The following is a 24,666-nucleotide window of genomic DNA, read 5'->3' as shown; positions in this document are numbered from 1 at the left end:
GAGGAATATGTAGAATTTTACTTAGCCATGAAAGGCACCAAGTTTAAAGACGTCAAACTATAATAGAATTCAAATACGAAGTACTACTTCGCATGTTTTACTGATTTCAAAAACCTGAACAACTTAGGCACTTACTTTAACTCGATCCCGTTGAGATTTACAATAGCAAGCCATGCGTCAATATTTTGGTTTTTCCTTGGTATATTCTCAAACCCTATGGCCCTACATTTTGAAGGCGAAGTCTGAATTTAAAAACTTTTCGCATTATTAGATTCACTGCTATGCTGAATAGCAGTGAAAAGACGACATCTCCTTGGTGAACACTAGTATGGGCTCAAATGGATCAAAAATTCTTCTCCACGTACATCTAATAAAACCATCGTAAAAGTCCGGAAAAAGTTTAACAACTTTTAGAGAAATACGCTTAGCTTCCAAATCTGACCAAAGTCAGGGCAAGTGTATACAGTCGAAAACAGAGCGAACTATCAACCATTAACATTCCTTCATTAGCTGGCGTAGCGCGAAAATCTTATCCACACAAAATACGTTCAATAAAAAAAAAACGTCAAAATACTACAAGACCGTATTACCACTGAACTATATCATAGATTATCTTGGAATATGTAGAACATAATTCACGCAAATAACCTCGAAATTAGTTTTTATTAAAACAATGCACGCACATGCCCAAAATTTACATAAATTACTTAGTGAAATTAATAATAATTAATTAACAATTTGTAATGAACAAAGTTTTCACGAATTTTTATCTAACTTTCATATTAAAATTTAACACACAGTCCGACTAAACATTAACCAAAAGATAGTTAAATCACTTGTGAACGAACATATGAATACATACAAACTCATTTTATGGATGCCATATGACATTCAAATTTCATGAAATGTAATCCTATTTGAATAGCACTAAACAAATAACATAAAACAATTTGTAAAAGATTAATAACAGATAATGTACATCATAGAACAACAAGCATATTATTCACTAACTTTTTGGAATTATTCTTTTAACAAATTCAAAAATGGAAAACGATATAAAAGATATAATATAAGAAATATAGCTTTGTCAGGTTTAAATATTAATATTCGAAATATATAACCATGTTACATAATCGATTATGCGGCACCAACTTTGAAATTTTATGATCTCAACTTACACAAGAGGGTTTTTGATAGACGTTAGTAAGTCTGTTTCCTGTTTCCTGCCTAACCATTGCGGTATAGTTCGCAGTATCAAATGGCCGTTCTCAAAAATATAATAAGGTAAGTTTATATATTATATAATATAATAAAAATAGAATATATTATAAATTAAGAATACATTTTTTGCCAATATTAAATGTATATGAAATACAAAAAAAAGTTTTTACCTTATCAATGAAATAATTTTCTAAACTGAATAAATATCATAATTAAATACCTAAAATGTCTTATCTCCAACGTAATGTTAAGATATTTATTCTTAGATATTCACTGGTGTTAAAACCATAGAACTCTAATATAAAATAGATAATTTTTCACTTCCTTAGTTAAATTCTTACAATGTTGATCAAAATTGTCAATGTGGATAAATTAGGCAGGTGGCAATAAGATATAACCGATAGTTAGGACCCCAATTTTGGCCTTTGGAGTATCTCTAAAGACAAGGCATATTTCTGAAAGAATAGTTATGTTAGAAAACATAAATGTCCTATATGGAACAACGCCAACTCATACAAAGTCCTCCAAGTAACAATGCAATCATACCAAATTACTGATTGGTTTAGATTTTGTACCGACGGAGTATCATTATCATACTTTTTTAAACAAATGTAATTTTTCTGTCAAGAGTGGTTACTATAAAATGATGATAGCTATTTTTCTTAGTACAAATTGAATGATAGGGACCTTCATCAATGATGGATATCCTCAATGTCAACAACATGGCGTTCATTGCTCAAATACAGACATATTTAGGCAACTATTAGAAGCCGCGAAATATCTCAACTATTTTATATTCCATACATAATGATGGCCTTTAAAAAATTCGTAAATACCCAAAACAGGCTATTTTATTCAATATAATTACTAAAACTCTAAATTTGCTTTTATTAAATTTTACCAAAGTTTAATTTCGTAAAAATTAATATGAAACTTAAAAAAGGTTCGATATGTTAAGTTCGTCAAAACTAAACTATAAAATTTAAAAATGGATATGGCAGTAGAGGTAATTACGGTATTTTAATCATTTAAGTATTGCCAAAATGGCCAAAAAAATAAAAATTAATTTACGTTTCTCTCGGATGTTTTCCGGCAAAAAAATATAATACGTATCAAAAATCTGATTTAATCTGTCAATTACTTATTAATGGATCTATATTGTTTTTTATTTATAGCAGCTATAGAATGCCTCTTATGAATATAATAAATATATTTTTTAAATATATATATATAAATTGTAAAAAAGTATATATTTATAATACTTCGTTCTCAAAACTTGAACATGAAAATATGGACAATAAATATAAAGAAAAACCTGCTATAGGAAATATTACTGAAACAAACCGACTAAAAGAAAAGGATGTGAAGCCTTTAAATTATCAGGTGTCTTCCAAAAGAAAAAAAAAACAAAAAATAATCACGACAAGCATTGATAATAAGCTAATAAACGTGCCCATTTTCTTATAAGAATAGTGATTAATAAGCTATAAGGGTTACCATTAGAAACGACTTGACGTCGGAGGCTTGATTCACGACCCATCACTGTTATTAAAATAAGAATAGAAACATTATAATGACCATGAATTTAGTCGTGCAAGATTTAATAAGCACGATCTCCATAAAAGGATGACAAAAAAAAAACATGATATTAAAATTATACGTATTGGCCGGTAAAGGTAGGGTTTCTATTAACGCTTTTCTTTTTCTAATTTCACCTCTGTGTCGTTCGACAACGAGAATAATAAAACCTTCCATTCCATTTGCACATGTTCCGTGTGTTTTGGTATAATAGAGTTTAAACAGAGGATAATGAGATGCCAGGAGAATCGTTAGTGATGATGTTTTTTTAATTAACTGAAGAAAAATAAGTGTATGACCTCCAAAGTTGTTTCTTTTCATCACATAAATAAATACGATGTTAATAGTTTGTGGATATGAACATATGTTTCTAGAACTATTATTTCCTGGTATTGTTAACTATTATAAATTGTACAGTTATAAAACAATTAACTGTTGTTTTTAATGCTACTTCTTTATTTAATAATTCATTATGTTTCTATATTATATAATCTTTAGTTGTGATATTGATTCTTTATGATAAAAAAAATAATGTACCAGGATATACTTTGAAGGATTTACAATTAAGGCAGTGATGCTTTTTTTTCTCAACTCCAAAGATAACAAAATACAAACTAAGAAATCACCATCTACGGAAAATTTTGCTTGGACACCATAATAATGGCGAAGGCAAAGAATTGGAAATTTTACTAGATCAATAATTTAAGTAAACTGTAAAAACAATTTATAGAATTATTGTTATTTATACAAATAGTAACTCACGTATGGTTAAAATTTGGAAAAAAACTTGGCGTTGGGAACTTTCGACTGAAATTGACTGTTGACTGTTTAGTAATTGACTACATTTTACTACCGACTGTTTCAGTCGCTATTTTTGGTTGGACTAGTTTCATTCCAACTGATTTTTAACGTTCTGGCTCTGACGTCATAGCCTCGACCTTAACAAAAATATACCCAATTTATATTTACATAGATTTATATGTAATATATATAGTTTTATGATTTTTTTGGTAGTTTGCTTGTAAATAATAACACATTGTATATTAATATAGCAGCATTTTGGAACGATATTTTTCAAGATTATTAATAAAACAGGGTAAAAAAATTAAAATTGTGAATGATAAATAGTAAATTACTTTTGACTGTTTTTATGGCAATAATACGTAATATTTAGATTACTCTCTCGATTTTTATTAAAAAATATTTCCCTTCAATAATAAATAAAGCATTTACTATTATTATATAAAAAAGCTCTAGTAGTTATTGTGCCATAATTTTTAATTAATTATGTCATGGATTAGTTTTTTTTTTCTATGATTAGGTATATGTTTAATTTTTATTTAGAATTTACGGTTATTGTATATTTTAGTTTTTGTTTAAGTTCTATTGTACTGTGTATAACACATTAAAATACCATAAAACATTTGTGGGGTATTATTCCATTCCATAAAAAATTCCATTCCTTTTTACAGATCCACAGAATATTCAAATATAAAAGTAATTCCCCTTCCTTTAAAATTAAATTATTAATTGCATGTTAATTGTATTCAGTATTTTTTCCTCTTCTTTTTAAAAGTTAGTACGTGAAGGAATATGTACATCTCCGTCTCGCTTAACTACCATTGGAATATATAAGCAAATATAATATAATAATATAACTACTCCAAGGAATTATCTCCGTCCTTTCCTCCCTCACAATTTATACACGAAAGGATTCGTGCATCTTCGTCTGACATCACGAATTAAAAAAAAACAGTCGAATCGTGCATTTGACTGAAAATAGTAATTACTAGTTTTTTGGTTTTTTGACTGTCGACTGTTTTGACTGTTTTCAGTCGATAGTTCCCAAAGCAAATTAAAACCCATGGACGCAATAAAACAATAAAATAGAAATAAGTTGAAAGGTGAGCAGTTGTCTCAAAATTGAAAAGAAGAGGTGATTTAAATACAAAAAAAAATGGTGGTGACCAAAACATCATATGGTGGTGACAAAGGATAAAAATTGATATTCTAGAAGAATTATTATTATATTATGTGCGGTTAGCAGTTGTTATCGCCATTAATATCAACATAAAAGCCAAATATTCATTATTCGAAAATTATGTAACAAAAAGTATTTTGAGGTAATCATTGTTTCGTGACGAAATTCGAAAATTGCCTGAAAACTGGGAAAAAGTGGTAGCCAACTATGAACCCCTATACAAATAGGAACTAATTTGTTATCCTTAATCTTTATATCAATAAATAATGACATTATTTCCGTAAAATTATTACAATATGTGTAATATATAACCACAACAATAATTATCGATGATGGGTTAGTTTATATTAGTCACATAAATAAATACATTTAATAAACGTTAAACAATTCATTATCTTTATCAGTTCTTTATCAACATATCTTTTAACATCACCTATGTTCTCTAAATATACAAAGATATTACAACAAAACATCGCATAAAGCCCAATAAAATAATTAAAAAGAAGTATAAATCGGAATTAGTCACGAATAATCAATATTTATTTTAGCAAACTTACCTTGTATATCAAGTTTGCAAGGAAGCAAAAGTTTTAGTTTACTAATATTTATGTAGAAGAGGGGACAAAGCGAACCGACCGTGCATTCTCTCAGAAACGACCAGGTCAAAATAAATAATCTCAAAAAGAGCACACCTGTCCCAAAACGTGGGTGCTCGCATTGGACAACACGCCCATAGAAAAATGCAGCTCGTGGCCTATTCAACGTCTACCCACGAGCATTCCTTTATTTTCTGACGAATTTTACTATTTTCTCTTCTAGGAAGTTTTTATTAAAATTTCATATATTTAAGGTGATTCTAACGATATTAAATGGTATTTAGGTTCTCCCACATCAAAAATGCTATGCGAACATGGTCAATTTGAGGAAAATATATATGATAAGTGGTACTAACTAAAATCACAAATTTTTCAAAGATACCGGTAGTTATTAGTAGTTAGTTATACCTAGTTACAGGTATATGTATTTTGTATGTATATTAAGATTTCTATTAAACTTTTATAAAACAAATATTTTAAATTCAAAATAAAAGTAAATTTAAATGAATAATAAGAAATAATAAGTTTTTATATATTAATATATGTTTTGTTTCACTGCAAAAAGTATATATATTTTCACTGACGTAGATATTCATATACATTTTGCGAATGCGAATATGAATATTCGTTAGATCACTATATACATATGTTATTTTATATTTTAGAGTCTCCTTTTTACCAACCAGGCTTTATTTGGACTGGACCTATTGTTTAACGTTGACTCCGAACTACGGTAATCGTCATTACCAACTGACGAGTGACCAACTTTGGAGATCACCCCAGAAGACATCCCGTCTTACCCAGCCTAGCTACTGCAGTGACTGGGATCATTTTCCTTGTCGGATTTTTCAATCTTACCTAAGGACAATCATATATTATATGAACACCAAAGAACCATTTTATTAACAATAGCAACTAATTGCAAAGTAATTTTTAGAGAAAATTGTGAATTTAATTTAAGAGAGTAAGAGAAATAAAAGTAGAATAAGTTCTTTTTCTTACCATTCTTCACTATTCTCTGTGTATATATTGTAAGACCTATAAGGCATTCATAGTTATATATTTTTATTTAATTATCAATAATAAATTTGATGCTAATAAAATATGTTTGTAATACATCACTGTGTTGTTCCTCCAACAACGTATTAATTTAAATACATTTTAATTGGTTAAGGAGTGAAGTCTAAACTATAATTCATATCTTATCAAAAAAAAAAGGGAATTTCTGCCCAAAATGATTTGTTGTATTTGTGTGAAAGTGAGTGACGTGAAGTAATTAATTATGCAAAATACTACAAGAAAAATCATCCCAGTCATATTAAAGTCATGAATAAATAATAAATTATATATTATGAACTAAATAATATAATACTAAATAATATTTGGTAACACTATTGAGACAGTAGTGCAAAAGTGCAAAATTCTACAAAGAAAATCATCGCAGTTATGCCAGTAATCAAGCTGGGTAAGACGGAATGAAGATCCAACTTGGTCACTGGCCAGTCGTAGACTTATTACTCAAAACCATGGTTTGGAGTCCATCTCTTAAGAAACCTATAGTTGGTAAAAAGGAGGCTCTAAAATATATAAAATAAATAATAATAATTTGTTATAAATAAAATAATAATTTTACATGTCTTATTTCAATTTCTGAATATTTAAACCCTATTTAATCTTTGCGAATGTATAGTTTGATTGTAAATTAGATAATTTAAAAAATATATAAATATATCTGGCAAATATTCGAGAGATTTTTCGCTAAGCCGCAAAATTAGACATTTATTAATAGAACGCTTTTGGATTTTAAGCAGAAAAGACACAGCGATAGATTAACTGGAAAATATACACTAAGTTACAACCAGGAATGCTAGATTTCAGGCTTGATGGCCCTGTCGCATACTGTTGAGGATTTATTTCTAACACATGTGCTCATGGATTGTGTTTATTTATTTTTTTAATACATAAGTACGTAACAGATCGGTAATAAATCGCTTTATATGAATCATATTCATAAAAAGATTATCCAAATAAAACATATAGAATAGTTAAATAGTAAATTTTAGTACTGTTTAACATAAATATTATCTTTAGGAAAAATACTGTTGGTATATCTCAAGCAACAAATGATTATTCCCCTCTAATCATCATCAAAACAATTTAAACTTGATTAGCATCAAAAAGATTAATATTCAAATAATGAACTCATTTTAACAGATTAGTGGTAATCTCAAATACAGTTATCTAGGCAAAATAAGATTGTCAGTATAATTGTGAACTTAAAAATTAGTTTCATAAAAATCAATTTAAGTCAATTTAACAAACTAGAGTTTAGTTAGCATAAAATAATAATACTACCCTTCTTATTCCCACAATAATAAGATAAATACAATAACGAACACGTCCTGATACAAAGTAGTTTTTGGTTTGAATTTATTGAACTTGATAGTATGTACTAATTATTAGGTTAAAAATGGATCGAAGGCTAAATCCCTGCGATTATTTCGTCATTTCCTGATTCAGAGTGTTTAAATTATCCAAATATAAATACTGCAAATTATAAACAAGCATACAAAAACCGGATGGATGGAAACTCTAGTTAATATATACTATAATTAATATTTAGTTAACACAATAGTTAGCATACATATATTACTTGGGAGAAGGCCTACCTCAAAGGCTATATAATATATTTAGATAAGTAATAAACCTTTCGATAGAATGTAAGTAAAATGTATGTATATAATATGTATTATCCTGAAGGTAATAATTTTAAGTATATTTTAAATAAGAACTCTGCACTATTCTCCTATAAATAGAGCTTAACATAACACAACAATACGATTTGATTATTAATTATTATAAACTTGAACCTAACATCAGATACATACAAATTTATACAATGCAGTCAGAGCACATAAAAAATCCGGTTTGGTTTTTTGAAAAAATCACTGACATTCGAAACTATTTTAAAACCATTTTAATAAGATAATAAAATGGTTTTACACGGACAGTCTGAAAGATGAAGCTGATAGCGGAACGAGACGTATCTCAAGACCGGTCTTCGTTCCTGATGGGGGTTTTTAACCATTTAAAGTTTTTTTTTATTTGCTGCCTGAGATTAGGCGAGATTTTCGAAAAGCCTACCTGTTTTCAACTTGATTCCTTTTTTTACTTTTAATATTCATCATGTCGCGCGGTAGTCCAGCCGATATGCAAATTATATTGTTATATATTGATAGTAAAATTTTAGTAAAGCCATTTTGTTAATAATTTCGTTAATGTTTTAATAAGCAAGTATATTTTATCAGCAACACATTTTGGGTTTTTGGACGCCCAAAAGAGGTTGTTACCGACGAAAACATTTAAAAAATCCACAAAATGATTTTGAATGGCTGTAAATTGAAATTGAATGAAATAGCAGACACTCTAAAGATATCAACTGAACGTGTACATCGTATCATTCACGAATATTTGGGTATGAGAAAGCTCTGTGCAAAGTGGGTGCCGCGCGAGCTCACTTTTAACCAAAAACAATGACGAGTTGATGATTCGGAGCAGTGTTTGAAGATGATCAAGAGTAACAAACCCGAGTTTTTGCGTCGATATATGACAATGAATGAAACATGGCTCCATCATTTCACTCCAAAGTCTAATCGACAGTCATCTGAGTGGACTGCACATGATGAACCCGCTCCAAAGCGTGGGATAACGCAACAGTCGGCTGGCAAGGTTATGGCGTCTGCATTTTGGGATGCGCATGGAATAATTTTCATTGACTACCTTGAAAAAGGAAGGACCATCAACAGCGACTATTACATAACGTCATTGGACCGTTTGAAGGACGAAATCGCCGAAAAACGGCCGCATTTGAAGAAAAAGAAAGTGCTGCTTCACCAAGACAATACACCGTGTCACAAGTCAGTGAAAACGATGGCAAAAATCCATGAATTGGACTTCGAATTGCTTCCTCATCTACCGTATTCTCCAGATATGGCCCCCAGCGACTATTTCCTGTTCTCAGATCTCAAAAGAATACTGGCTGGGAAGAAATTTTCGTCGAATGAAGAGGTGATCGCCGAAATTGAGGCCTATTCTGAAGTAAACGACAAATCGTACACAAAAAAATGGCATCGAAAAGTTGAAGGGTCGCTATAATTAGCGTATCACCCTTGAAGGGAATTATGTTGAATAAGTAAAACAAATTTTGCCAAAAAAATGTGTTATACTATGGTAGGCCGGAGAGTTTTAAATTGACGTGTTAATATCTTTCTTACACACATTAAAGTAGGCACAAATTTACCATAATAATAATTGTTGCCATAACTATTAACAAGATTCATACTAATAAACTTAATTAATACACAGTAGTTTCGTAAAAATAATATTTTAAAAATAAAAATGAAAACTTATAAGTTTCTTGCCAATTTGATGTACAGCACAGATGCAGTGTTGCCATTTTTAAAAATTGATATATCTGCTTAAGATGCTTAAGAAAGCTATCGAGTGTTAGTTCCTGCAATTCCTGCAGAATATACCGGTTAATAAGATCGGTAAATGTATTTACTTTTAAATGCACTTTGAAGTCATAAATATTTGAAATACTGGCTACAAATTACCTCAGTGTCATGTATTTAAAATACCAATTACAAATTATTTTTTTGAGAAGCATTTGAATCAAACCAAACATATACAGTATATAAAACTACTTTATAAAGACTTCATTAAGGTCGAAGATTTGGTTTTAATTCATTGTATCGTACTTTGTCAACAAGATATTATCAATCAATATTGAGAATAAAAACTGAAAACATTCCAAAATAAACCCTATATAAATTGTTCTATCAAAGCTTCTTATCCAAAAATAACTTTCCGAAAAGTGTATTGTTTTAAAACAAACAATCCTAATCTGCTATTAAAAGTATCCGTACAATACGGTAAAATGAATTATATTCATGCCATTGGAAGGTTCATTTAGTCCACAAAATAAACAAACAATTAGTACCCGTATCTAATTTAACTCCCAGTGATTAACTTTAGCTAAACTAAGAATTAACCAAACATTATGTTCTTACATCAAGTAACAAACCTAATTATGAATCCTATTTCGAAACGATATAATATTAATTTTTATGATAAATTGTTTAACTGTATTCATTCTGATTAAAATGAAGACTTCTTACTAAAGCATACTTCTTCACCAGAATTATATTAGCTCACAACAGAGAATATCGACTAACTCTAGATGCAAATCTATAAACAGGTTTGTATCAGAACATCAAATAATATTAAAATACTTTCGATTTTATTTACTTTCGGCAATTGAGATGATTGACCTCGTTTTTTATTAGACCATATGGTTTATTGTTACGTATAGTGATTTACTCAATTTGAATATCAACCCACCATTATTTTATTTATTATTCAAGTCATCATTAGATCATTTTCCAGTATTTTTTAATTGAAAATAGTAGGTTCTATGAATATTCCCGCTAAATACTTTATAATGTTTTATTCTTAGATAATAACTAATATTCTAATTTAAATTTACTTAGTATGACTAGACCAATTTGAATAGTAACTTGCTATTATGACTAATGATTGCTCTGATATGTTTGTATACAAGTTTGTTAGAAGTCTGATTCTTACATTCTGATCTGATTTATTACACTACATTAAAATTTTCTTTTAAATATTTATATAATTTCTTCAAATATTAAATTTTCTTCAACAATAAGAATCAATTTTTACTAATAAACACTAAATATTTGAAGAACCTTCACAAATAAATTGGACATCTTCCACATTTATGCCCAGTATTTGTAACATATAGAAAATAAATATCAAACTTGTAATAAAAATAGAAGTAGATTAATGAGAATAGTTTTGGTCTGTCCTATGGGTAAACAACTTACATCGATTTTTAGCATATAATGAAAAAAACATTTTTCTCCTCTTACGAAGATGTTGAAAATAGAAATGGGTACATTTCGTGAATAGGTACACTGTCCGAATAAGAATATTCAGAGTTGGCGAACATTAAACGCCACTCATTACATAAAAAGACTATTTGATTTCGTAGAGCGAAAAACAAAATCCCGAAAGCAAACCGAAAAACAATTGAGTCATTTAAATTTATAGATATTTCCGCGAATTTTTATAATTTTTGTTCCGTATTCAGTTTAATTTATGTTTAAATTTGAATATCAATTTGCATTTACTTAGAATGTCTAGGTCAATGACTAGACTGGTTTGAACTATTGACTAGTAATTATAGCTAATTATCACGACAGCTTCATGTTCTTGTAATTTTTTATATGTATCTTTTGAATTAAATAACTGCTTCAAATTGTTCAGGTATAGAAAATTCTTATGTCCCAAAATTAATATGATGAATTTAAGATTTGAAAAAATACCTTTATTTTCAATATATTTTCCATAGAAAATTAAATCTGCTAGTGAAATTTAAATATTATTTTTTACTTAATAAACCGTTATCAAGACTTACCAGTTAACAGCAAATGAATCACTTTCGCTAGTTTTATGTAAAGCAACACTAAATCCAAAATATGTGTTAGCTACACTATCAGGACCTTTCTTCACATAGGGATCACGATTTTCAATGTTGAAAGCCCATGATACTACAATTACTTCACATAAAATAAACACAAATTGGAATGATTTCCACATTTTCCTGCGCTTAATGTAAAACAAATCGTTTCTCTTTAAATACCGCAAAAGTTCCAAAGACTATTCTCTTCTATTATCTCATTTTCCCTTTTCCAAAACCTAAACAGACTCCCGCCGTAACGCGTTCAACCGATCGTAATCAACGTTTGTGCCGAGCACAGCAGCGTACCTCAATCTACCAGAGAATTTGACGGACTAACGGGCATGTAGTGTTATTCGTTTCGCCGTAAAGTTCCGTGGGAGGAGCGTAGAAAATAAATGCATTATTTTTCGATTTAATCTTATCAGAACGTTTTATTTAAAACGCAATATAAGTAACGAGCTCAACTTCAAATATTTATTTTAAAGTATTTTAATAGCCTTCGGATAAAAAATCAGAAAACTCTTATGATATTTTAATGATTTTTTATTGAGGCTAAATATAAAGCATAATTAACTATTTTCAATAATGCAACCTAAAAAGTCATAGTAAGAATTACATAAAAATTAAATAAATTTAATAGAAAAATGTAATATTAAGTTCAAATAGGGGAATTACCCTGTGTATGCAGCACATTATACCACCATGTGATCTTTAATTTTCCTACAGCGTCATCTAGTATAATACATGTAAAGGTCTGAAAGACCACAAATATTTGAGAATAATCTTTAATATTAATAACTAAACAGGGAGGAGTTTCTCTAAATTAATTACTGAAAATATATTTTACAAATGTGTACAAATGTTGATATTAGTTATAAAAACTAAATGTTATTGTTTTGTTCTATGGGTATGTCCTAAAACTGGATCTGCAATGACAATCGTCTCAGGTTGGAATTTTATTTTATGGGTGTTTTTAATTTGTGTTTGTAATAATCGCCCCAATCATCCGACTAATAAGTTTACATAAAGTATATCTAGGTATCGTGCAGAATGGTTTCCAAGTTGATCACTCATCAGTTAATGTCATGATGGGCATAGTTTGGATCAAACTTTAAGCAGTACGATTAATTCAAATGATAAATAGGATATTAAAAAATATATATTACATAGAAGTTCAGTTATAGGTCCGGCATGAATATATACGGCTCTACCCAGCTTAATTACTGGTGTGATTATCTTATAATTAATATGTCAATTATATTTCTTCATAAAAAACGGACATACCAAACATATCTTGAAAGCCCTTTACATATTTTAAGTCATATGGCCAAACAATAGCGCCCTTTTTAGATGATTAAATAATTAAAATTAATAATAATTTTTGAAATGTATAATGTACTTATTATTTAAATATTCGCATTTTGATAGAGTTTATCTTAATTAATTCTATACCAAATTGTAATATGTAATACACTATACATAGATGTGTATACTATGTTGCATAACGATACAGAAACCATGTGTTACCCAATATGTATTATATTTTTTTTATATTTCACATATGTGTATAAATATATATATATATATATATATATATATATATATATATATATATATATATATATATATATATATATATATATATATACTACCGAACCACTTAGATATCGAAGAATTTGACTAGCTCTCAAAGAAAATATAAGATTCATTGGCCGAACTGTTGACAGCTCTGCAGTCACAGATACTTACATGATCCATGTCTCTAAAGGTTTTAAATCCTCTATAGAAGTACGTGCTGCAATACATACATAGCTTCCAAAATAAACTCTACAATCTACATTCTATTTCCACTATACGTACAGTTGAAATGTCCGCAATAACGAAAGCACTAAACTTCATAACATCACTAAAACATGGCTAATATGCTCTGACTGGCAAAACTCGCTTCAAACTATTGATGATGTGTTTTCCCCACATCCACCAGTGGTGGAGATCCTTGAATTGTACAGTCAGGTTATGTCTTGACGAAACAACATCATATCTGTCGGGATCCATTGTATTAATTTTGAGGATATGGCACCCGTCAAACTACCCACGTTATTCGGCGCTTAGCGTTTAAAATAACTGTGTTGTCGGGAAGTTCAGTTGACACACGACGAGGTAGAGATATGTGGGACAAAAATAAGAACTGCAGCAATGGATAGGGTTGTTGCAACCTGGAGAAAGGGGAGCTTAGCAGTGACATTTGTTAAACGCCTAGCGTATCGACAAGATCGCGAATTGGTCCATTTTAGGAAGATCTGGAACTGAATTGTTGTTTGTTGAGCCTGAATTTGAACATTTATGATAAACCATGGAGCGTTAATAATTCTCCCGAATAGCTTAGTTTGAAAAACTCAAAGCCTTTACACTTCCTTTACCAGTTGGGTGTCATAATCTTGAAATAGTCGTTAGAATTTTAGAGATCAATGGAACGTATTAACATCTTGTACAATAAGCATTTGATGGAGATTGGGAGTCTGCTGTTTTTGCAGAACAGAGAGGGGAGCAACTTTACTATCCCCGAATCATTCTGGATAGCTTTCTAGATTTGGGAATACCAACTGAACCTTCGGTCGAAGAAGAGACGTAGGTACAAGTTGATTTGCAATCTCCAGAATTTAAACCATTGGACCGCGTGATCGATCTGCTTTTGGACTCTTCCGATCTGCCAGAAAGGAAATATTTAATGAGAGGGGTTAGGTTTTCTGGTAAGTCGAGTTGGACTTATTTTGCAATTAAACCGGAGTGCCAAACATTGTTAAAAGCTTTCTTTAAGCCTAGGAAAGACAAGACCCTGGTGCTGGTTAAGGGCGTGGTTGATATTTGCGGCTAAACAGACGACCCGTCGGACGGCTGAATAATGTACCTTATGTACTGTTCTCTATCAAGGAAAGAAAGGAAGCGAAGGAAAAAAGAAGCACGAATTAATAAGGTCTTGGATATTATATTCTTGACAATTTTACGAATGAAACTCATATTGAACTGGAAATTATTGCAATTCTAAAATTAAATTATTAGCATTATTTAATTATCAATGGATTATTCATCTAAATTACCTGACATCTTAGTATGTTACTCTTAGTCATTTTCTGCCGAAACATTGTATAAACTTATGAAATTCATTTAACGGCTGACAAAGGCAACCTAAAGTGGTTAAAATCGTGAATTTCTAAACTGCAATTAACTGAATAAATAAATTTATAAACAACAGGAATCAAGAAATATAAATGTTAAAATTCTGGGAATCATATTTCAGACCGTGTGTGCTTTATGCATAAATCCATAGTGGCCATTTAAATAATGCTATGAATAATAAAAAAAGATGAACTGATCGGAGATAAACCTGTTTAACCAAGAATAAAACCGAGGACAAGACATTTTCATTTTCAGTTGTCACTGTTGCAAGCTGAGTCGTGACAGGTCGTAAAATACACTTAGTGCATCTTTCACATTAAAATGAAACAAACAATGTTCGTGTATCAGTTTTTAATACTTTTAAACTTGTTTAATGTTTTGATTTGCTCGTACATTCCTATAGATGGTAAGTTAGTTTAGCTTTGTATGCTTTAAAATGACGCACTGAAAACTATAATTGCAATGCAAATTAAATTATTGGACATTTGTAAATGGTAGATAGATTATTTACTTACAGTTTCCCTGAATGAAAGGATGTTTTACGTTTATATTTATGACACGTTAGAATATTTTAATGAAATACATCAAAAAATGTATGTTTGTCACAAAGAGGATGCATTTATTGAGCATAAAACGTATATTTTTGATTACAAATTACTGTTTTCGTGAATTAAGGTTAGGATTAAATCGTCAACTTTTTTTATTTTGTCGATCTATGTTAGATACCTACATGAATAATTTAATTATCATATTATTGGTAAGGTTTTTCCCAATCTCATTTGCCCGTAACACTTGCTTATTGAATTCTAGATATTCTTTTATATATATAGTCGGTTATTAACTTTATTAAAATGAGTTAGCATTTATTTTAATTATGTCTTATTGCATCCTAATTTCCAAAGCTATCATTATATCTTTAGGATTTTATTATATCTTCCTTTTAGAGTAACTCTTTAATGTTAATCCTAAATAAACTAAACGAATGTTTACTATACCAGTAACAAGTATAATAACCATATATTTCAGACAGGTATCAATGCCTCAACAAAAAATTTAAGGACAAGAAACAACTTTGAAATAAATGCATAATATTTTAGAATAATCATTATAAAGAGGAAATATATGTGTGAAAATTGAATTGAAGAAAATGATTTAACTCACAGTAATACAGGATTTTCCAATAACAACGGGTCAATGTTATTAGGTACTTAACAGGTCAATTGAAAAGTCCCCGGCCTGACACATAGATGGCGCTACTAGAATTAAATCCATATGTTTTTAGTTCCCTCAAAAGATGCGTGTAAAAATTTGGCAGCTGTCGGATCATTAATTTGTGAATTTTTGTTATTGTGAAAAAAATTGATAAAAAGGAATTTCGCGTATTGATAAAATATTGCTTTTTGAAGGGAAAAATACAGTTGAAGCAAAAACTTGACTTGATGCCGAGTTTCCGGACACTGCTCCAGGAAAATTAACCATCAAGCATTGGTATGCTAAGTTCAGACGTGGTGAAATAAGCTTATTACCGACGAAAATATAAAAAAATCCGCAAAATGATTTTGAATTACCGTCAATAGAAATTGAATGAAATAGCAGGCAGTAGATATCAACTGAACGTGTACATCATATATTTCATAAATATTTGGGTATGAGAAAGCTCTGTGTAAATTGAGTGCCGTGCGAGCTCACTTTTGACCAAAACAACGATGATTTGATGATTCGCAGCAGTGTTTGAAGATGATCAACCGTAATAAATCCGAGTTTTTGCGTCGATATATGACAATGGATGCAACATGGCTCCATCATTTTACTCCGAAGTCCAATCAACAGTCATCTGAGTGGACTGCACACGATGAACCCGCTCCAAAGCGTGGGAAAACGCAACAGTCCGCTGGCCAGGTTATGGCGTCTGCATTTTGGGATGCGTATGGAATAATTTTCATTGACTACCTTGAATAAGGAAGGACTATCAACAGCGGCTATTACATACCATTTGAATAGACCATTTGAAGGACGAAATCGCCGAAAAACGGCCAAATTTGAAGAAAAAGAAAGTGCTACTTCACCAAGACAATGCACCGTGTCACAAGTCAGTGAAAACGATGGCAAAATGAAATCCATGAATTTTTAAATAAATCCATTCTCAGATCTCAAAAGAATGCTCGCGGGGAAGAAATTTTCGTCGAATGAAGAGGTGATTGCCGAAACTGAGGCCTATTTTGAAGCGAAAGACAAATCGTACTACAAAAATTGAAGGGAATTATGTTGAATAAAAAAAACTAATTTTGCCAAAAAATGTGTTTTACTATGGTAGGCCGGAAACTTTTCAATTGACCTATTATATGCATTTTTATCTTTTTTTTTCATATTAAAAAGGTATTTATTGAGGACAGTTACTACAATATATATGAATCAAATGTTTTCCTATATATTTAAAAAAAAATTTATTCCATCTTTCTGGAAACATTTTTCAGCCTTTTCATTCGAGCTGCAACAGTGTATACCTCATAATTCTTTCAACATGTGATCGAGGGCATTGCCATGCGTGATATAATGACTTTGCTTCTGTTCCCGCTATTCCTTTTTACAACAATGAGTCATTCAGTTTATTCAGTTGATATCATTTTGACATTCATTTTAGTTTGGTTTTAGCGGCTCTTAACACGTCATATCTTGCTGATATCTGCATATGCCCAGCAACCTCTCCTGGACTCATCATTTTTTGAACTTGGTATTGCCGTATTGAATTCACTTTTCATCGCTAATCACGATACGCCACAGAATACTATTCATGTTAGCAAACAGTGAAACTGAGATGTTGAAACGGTTCGAAGTAGCATTTTCAGTAAATTCGTGTTTTCATTAAATTAATTTTTTCTAATTTTGATAATTCACTAGCTGCTCTACTCTCAAAAGAGTGGCGTCATGTTGGGAGTTTCATAATTAACGTCTGTATACACCGAATAACTCAATGAAAAACTGATAATTTTATAGAAAAATGTCAAATCCATCGAATTTTACAATCAGGTTAGATTGTTTAACAGTTATTTATGTTTATACTTCGCCTTTTCACATGTAAATAAATCTGATCAACATACGTGCAACCATCTAATAACATAGAAGGTGTGAGGGATTAACGAATTTCTTTTATTTTAAATGTAATAGAAATAGTCCATGAAAGACATTCTTCAAACATCCACAACGGCTTTTCATAATTGCACATATTTAAATAGCCCAATTTTAATGAAACTTCCAATATTGCCATATAATGACAAATTTAATTTAACGATTCTACTGGCTTTAAGGATATCTGTTGATTACTTTTTATTGGCAAAATCAAACTTAACGATCTCTGTGACCAATTCAGGTGAGCTCGATGCACTGTAATGTTCATTTAGCTAGCTTTTGACGGGATGAATAATACGGACCTATTAGTTATTATTTATTATGGGTTTTACCTATTTGTTATTTTACCACATGGTAAATCTTGTTTGGGTTGTTGTCATTGCACGTACGGCAATTATTTCTTCTAAATTGTATGTTAATTAGGATCTTAAAAATCATTTATATTGTTAATTAAACTGTATCAATTGGCTGCTCAATCGTGTAACTGCCACATTGATTCCGTATCACTAACATTAGTAATAATCAAGAGGTTCCCCAGACTGCGAATGTCGATCTGCCCTTATTCGAAAACAGTATATATGAAACCAAAATTTTTTATGGCAGAAGGTTCACCATGTCAGGATCTGGGAATTCCAGGAATCTGTAAAAAAGTCTTAAATTGTGAAGATGCTTTGGGTGAGGTACGAACTTACGGTGGACACTCATATCTCCGATGCGGCTTCGTAGGTTTAGATGAGGTGAACACTCAGTTTGATCTATTTAGTTTAATCAAAACCAACTTACTTGATGTTTCCATAGGTTGTTTGCTGCCCAGTTGTGGGAGATCGAACCCCACAAATCGAGATTTCCACATGGGAACCGAATAGAAAATGGAATCATGAGCATTCCAAAAAACTGAGATTGAAACGAAAAAATGATCTGAGTAAGTGTCATTCAGTAAATATTTTTCTATATACAATATTATTACTATTATAGTGTGTGAGACATACGTTAAAAAACATGTTATTCGTCCTTCTCTCACCATCAGCGTTGGAAAACATCTTCCACATATGGTAAATAATAATATATTTTTTAATTAATATATATGATATATTATGTTCAAGTAATAATATAATATACATGCAAGTTATAATAACAACAAAAACAATAAATACTAAATTGGTTTTATTTTGTTGTTACCGAGCTTTAGTGATCAACTAATTCCTTAACCCTCGTTTGCCAAAATACGAAGAAAATGAAGTGGAACTTGTTTGGTTAGTTTTCTTGTTTATACGGCAACAGTATCCTTTAACCACCGATTTAAAAAGTAACGTGACCTTTGCGTCCATTTATTTTATTTTTGTTTATGTAAAAATATCATCAACAACATATCTTATTTAGTGTTTAATTATAATTTAATTTTGAGGAACCAACACAACCAACAAATTTTAGAATAATTATTATATGAGAGTGATTCATATATAAATGAGCTACTCGCAAAGAACAATATTTAGGATGAAAATAATGTTGTAGTTAGCTTTATATAAAGTTTCCCTCCTTAGTATTAAATTTTGCGCATTGAAAGAATTTCAGACGGCCAATGGAACAATTCGATTCTCCTATTTAAGAAACTCAAATTTATGAAAATTACAGGGTGAATGATCAGCTATAGAAAGTGTGGTTAAGTACAGCCCAAAGCATTTCAGTCAAATTTGGTTGCTTAGACTGCGTTTAGGCATCATGCAAGAGCAGAAAATTTCAATTGAACGTGATTAAGAAGTCCTTGAAAGTACCAAAAAACATTCACACCATATTGCTGTCTCAAAACCGAGTTTTGTGTTTTGATAGTGTAGTGGTAAGTTTGATCGCAGGCCACAATCCACATTAAATGAAGTCATGAAATTCACATATAATGACTAAAATATGTGTTTATTTTAGCTTGCTGTACCAATTCATAAAATATAAACCTCTTCAGATACACTGCATGTAAATAAACAATATTGATTTAATAATGAATATGTAATTGAATCATCACTAATTAACTAATAATATTCATTTGTAAGTTAAACAAACAAACAAATTCAATAGCCGATAATGGCCACCAACCTTATTAGTCCTACATGATGCCCACGTCAGTATCGCTCTTTTGTAGCAATTTTTAGCAAACACACAAAATATTTTAATAGATATTTTAATCACCCACATTTCATAATTGAGGAGCACTTCAAAATAACAAAACTTGTTATTAAAATAAGTTTTCCTTCGGTTCCCATTATTGACCGAAAAATATTTTTTAATTATAAGACGCCTTTTTGGATGGAATTTTAATATGTTAATTTTAAAATAACATAATTACCATATATGTAGTGACGTCACCCATTCACCAGGTAGAAATACATTCACAAAATGTTACTGTTTGTTAACTATTAAATTGGACTATATACGAGACATGAACGGTTTGAGAGTATGGTTATCTCATAAAAAGGTGGCGTAAATTGTCCACCATAATCATACGGTTTTATCCCACTAGATGTTTTCTTCTCAATCATATGAAGCATTAAAATATATGAAGTTGCAGGAATATATGGATCAGAGTCATTGAAAATTACAAATACCGCTCGGATCTGTATCACCATGAGAAGCCATGGAGAACAATTAAACAAGAAACAAAATTCCATACATAATAGCATACATATCATATCATATATATAACCTTTCAAATAAAAGAAGCATAGCATTTCTCCCACACACCTTGTTTCATTCCATTCCAACATCGATCCGCCCTTATGGGAAAGCCCTATATTTTATAACCTATTATTACCAATATATTCCTCTAGATATTTCTAATTTCTCAACAGGCTGCATTGGGATTTCCGGGCAGCTCGGATCCGGATATCATCGATTTTCAGCGCTGTAGCGGATCTCTGGTTTCATTGAGATTCGTATTGACTGCAGCCCATTGTATCATTAGTGTGGAGCAGATTCTACCCGTGATGGTGCGACTAGGTGTTTCCGATATCAGGCAAGATCTTTAACCATATTTGATTATATAATTATAGAACATATTCTTTTAGAAATATAGAGGAAGCTCAAGATATAAACATTAAGTCATCATTGCCACATCCCGAGTATAATGCAAGACTTAAACAGAATGATATTGCCCTTCTTGAGCTGGTAAAAGATGTGACCACGAACGAGCATGTATATCCAGCCTGCCTCTATACCTTCAATGATAATCCTAGTAAACTGATCATGTCAGGATGGGGACATTTACAGGGTAAAAAGAGAACTAATTAAAACTAACATTTTGAGCCAAGAAAAGTTCATGGCGTTATTCCCAATAGATGGTCTCAAATGCAAATAAATTGTAGTGGAGTTTACTTGTCGACAAAAAAATAGGTACTAGATCGAACGTGATGTTTGTAGTGCTGTGGTGGTCGCCAGAAACTTAGGAAACATATATAGGTCGGATCAGAATACACCGTCATCACTAGCAGATCATTGAAAAAATGCCTTCAATGCTTACTTTGAATATATAAACATCTAAATTAGTCCTGAGAAAAATTTCGCTAAATTTTACGATAATTTTGTGGAGACAAATTCGGTGTAAGCTTATGAAATCGCTCTGAACACTCACTCATTCACTTGAAACTCACTGACTTTTGAATTTTGAATTTTTTTGAATCACTTGGTGTGTAATTCTTGAAAAAGCCAACAAACATATATCAGGTATGTTAATATAGGCACCAGGTAAACATTGACCACAAAACAGGTTTAAACAATTTACACAAAAGGAACTCGACGTAGGGTTCATTATAAGTTGAGTACGAAAAACATAGTATACCAATTCTATTCTAATTCAGTCTGCTATGGGATACTGAAACGTATTGAGACTGATGCATCACGTATGATAATCGGGAGCCTCAAAAACTTGAAAGTGAGAATAAAAAACTCTATTACATAAACTCTACAGAGGGCATCTAAAGAAATTACGTGAAAACTAAACTTATTAAATAGTTATTGATAGTGACTAAACAAATGGAATGATTTCATTGGTTTTTTGGTTTCTTTGATGACCAATCGTGACCACCATTGAACATCCAACCCAGATATAGCATCTTCTGACTCTCACTTCTATCAATTTTTGGAGATCTCTTTTAAGAATTCTTAACTCTTATTATTATTTTTAATTAAGCTCAACAAAGAACCAATTTTTTTTACCGATGTCATAATGAGAAATGGCGAAATATTGGATTCAGTAGTAACATTGGATTATATCTGAATAAAGTAAATAAATATTCCTATTAAGTGCATTGTTGATTAGATTATATTACATGGAATAACAGTTTTTCATTTAGTATTGACGCTACACATGGAATGCTCAAAATTGCATTTGTTTAAAAGTTTCATTGCCTCTCAGCCAAAAATACTTTTATTGTGGCTTACGATGAAAAGTGAATCTACAACGACAATCATAAGTGCCTAAAAGTATGGGTTAATCCAGGAGAACTATTCACATCAACGCCAATTTTGGAATATTCATGACCATAAATTATTGCAGTGTATTTGCTGGAATCAGCAAGGTGTAGTGTATTACCAGCAGTGTTTTGCGCTACTGTGATACTGGCGTCTGCTAGATGTCTACGGATGTCAATTGAACAAATTGAAAGACATATTATTGCAAAATGAACCATCAAAAACAAAATAGATGGAAAGACATTTTTTACATGACAACGCTCCGGCATCGAATGGAAATTTCTGCAGTACCTAGCGTTACTAGACACAGTGTGTTTTCATTACCACTGGTTTAGATCCATGCGGCATACCTTGGCTGGTACACAGTTTTGAAAAGCTAAAATGGCGCAAATATCGTTCTTTCGATACAGTACCACCATATCGTTAGAGAAGTGAGGAGGAGGCTGTAGAAATGAATAGAAAATAATTCAATTAAAATATATTCTACTAATGTTTCTCAAAAATTGCTTTTTCATTAACTAAAAAAATGATCAGAATACATGCAAGCATATAAGACTTAATATCACGAAAAATCAAATCATGATAAAAATAATACAATTTTAGATTATGTTGATAGTAATAATTCATTTATAATGCAAACTGCTGAAGCAAAATCCATTCCTATAGACAAGTGCAATGAAAGGATTAACTCGACACCTATACGAGTACTTACTTCTCGAGTCATTACTGATAATCAAATATGTGCCATATTAAAGAGTGATAGTTGTTGTGTAAGTTAACTAAATATAAATAAAAACAATACATATAAACTTAAATTTTAATTATATTTTAGAGAGACTCTGGAAGTCCGTTACAGATTGAAAAAAAAGACGGTTCTTATCATATTGTAGGAATAACGTCTTGGGGTATACAACGTGGAACTACACTACCTCTTGTATACACCAGAGTTTCCAGTTACTTGGACTGGATAGGAAAGATTATATGGCCCAAAGATAAATATATTTATAACACATAATAAACATATTGTTTTATATAAATTATAATTACCTAGTAAAATATAACCCGTACATTATAAGATCTATAATAGTGTAAATCAAGACATAAAAAAACATCTAAAAAATAAATTTAGAGCCATCAACCATACGTCAATATTTAACAAACATTTCTATTACCTTATTTACCTATTTCACATCCTCAAATAAAAAGAATATTTATTTTATAGATTCTATAGTTATGCTAAATTAAGTTGCCCTGATATTAAATAAGATGTTATATATAAGTCAACAAGCTGGAAAACTGATTCATTCAAGTAAAAGTTATATAGTCAAAATCAAAAATCTCTTTTAGAATTACACTATCAGCTGAATTATAAAATTAATATGTGGTTCTTTAGAACAGTCTGTTGAATCTAGTATAGTCAGGATTTGTTTTGTGTGATTCATGCCATATCAATACAAATTTTATAATATCCAACTGGCCTTGCTTCAGAAAAAGTATTTTATTTAACATTTGGAGGGTATAATTTGTTACTTGGAGAAATGCTTGGAATTTCTCAACATTTTCGAAAGCAATACGTTGTTGTTCCAGAAAAATCAACATATAAAAGTGATAGTTTTACTCCAATCCCAGTTTTACTACCATTAGAAAATCCTGATGTTCCCAAGTCCCGAAAAAATGTGGTGGCATCTTTTGCAATAGACGGTGTCAATTGCAAAAATAAATCGATAAGCGGAAATTATAGCGACACCGCTAGAGTCTCACATACAATTAACGTCATTATACTTCCTATGCAACAAACTGTAATTGATAGCACAGCTAGAAGATTGCAAACATTTCCAGTATGAGATTCTCCTTTGGAACCCTACGACATTCTAACCCCCTCATTAAATTCCTATCCGCATACCATATGCAGTAAATGGTTCTAACTGCGACAATCCCAGTCACAGCTCACCTATAAACCTATACGACCCTTAAAAGACCAG

The 24,666-nt window shown here is 30.7% G+C and overlaps 2 protein-coding genes across 4 annotated transcripts in view; one reads left to right on the top strand and one right to left on the bottom strand.

Moving 5' to 3' along the window:
* Positions 1–12,272, bottom strand: part of LOC143198092 (integrin alpha-PS1) — a 174,664-nt gene extending 162,392 nt beyond the window's left edge. For both annotated transcript variants that reach the window (XM_076407080.1, XM_076407092.1), the window contains exon 1: positions 11,882–12,272. In XM_076407080.1, the coding sequence (XP_076263195.1) occupies positions 11,882–12,063 (182 nt within the window). In that variant the 5' untranslated portion in view covers positions 12,064–12,272. The remainder of the gene's footprint in view (positions 1–11,881) is intronic.
* Positions 12,273–15,347: 3,075 nt separating this feature from the next.
* LOC143198068 (serine protease persephone) lies at positions 15,348–23,826 on the top strand. 2 transcript variants are annotated; one of them, XM_076407019.1, is made up of 8 exons: positions 15,348–15,509; positions 18,833–18,966; positions 19,028–19,151; positions 19,205–19,281; positions 21,067–21,230; positions 21,283–21,485; positions 23,288–23,454; positions 23,517–23,826. In XM_076407019.1, the coding sequence occupies exons 1-8, from the start codon at positions 15,425–15,427 to the stop codon at positions 23,697–23,699; spliced, it is 1,137 nt and encodes a 378-aa protein (XP_076263134.1). In that variant the 5' UTR covers positions 15,348–15,424; the 3' UTR covers positions 23,700–23,826. The 2 variants fall into 2 exon arrangements, with proteins under 2 accessions (XP_076263134.1, XP_076263141.1); XM_076407026.1 differs by lacking the exon at positions 18,833–18,966 and having other exon boundaries at positions 15,371–15,509.
* Positions 23,827–24,666: the final 840 nt, after the last annotated feature.

This window comes from Rhynchophorus ferrugineus, unplaced genomic scaffold, assembly GCF_030347505.1.
Source record: "Rhynchophorus ferrugineus isolate W39M unplaced genomic scaffold, kcgeb_rfMv2 rfM1, whole genome shotgun sequence".
NCBI classification, from domain to species: domain Eukaryota; kingdom Metazoa; phylum Arthropoda; class Insecta; order Coleoptera; family Curculionidae; genus Rhynchophorus; species Rhynchophorus ferrugineus.
The sequence above is the reverse complement of the archived record's forward strand: the minus strand, read 5'-3'. Positions and strand labels throughout refer to the sequence as shown.

Excerpts from the sequence above, each read along its gene's own strand:
- LOC143198068 (XM_076407019.1), top strand. The coding sequence starts at position 15,425 with ATGAAACAAACAATGTTCGTGTATCAGTTTTTAATACTTTTAAACTTG. Across the intron at positions 19,152-19,204 it reads GAAACGAAAAAATGATCTGA|TGTGTGAGACATACGTTAAA; the intron begins GTAAGTGTCATT and ends TTACTATTATAG. Across the intron at positions 21,486-23,287 it reads AGGATGGGGACATTTACAGG|ATTATGTTGATAGTAATAAT; the intron begins GTAAAAAGAGAA and ends ATACAATTTTAG.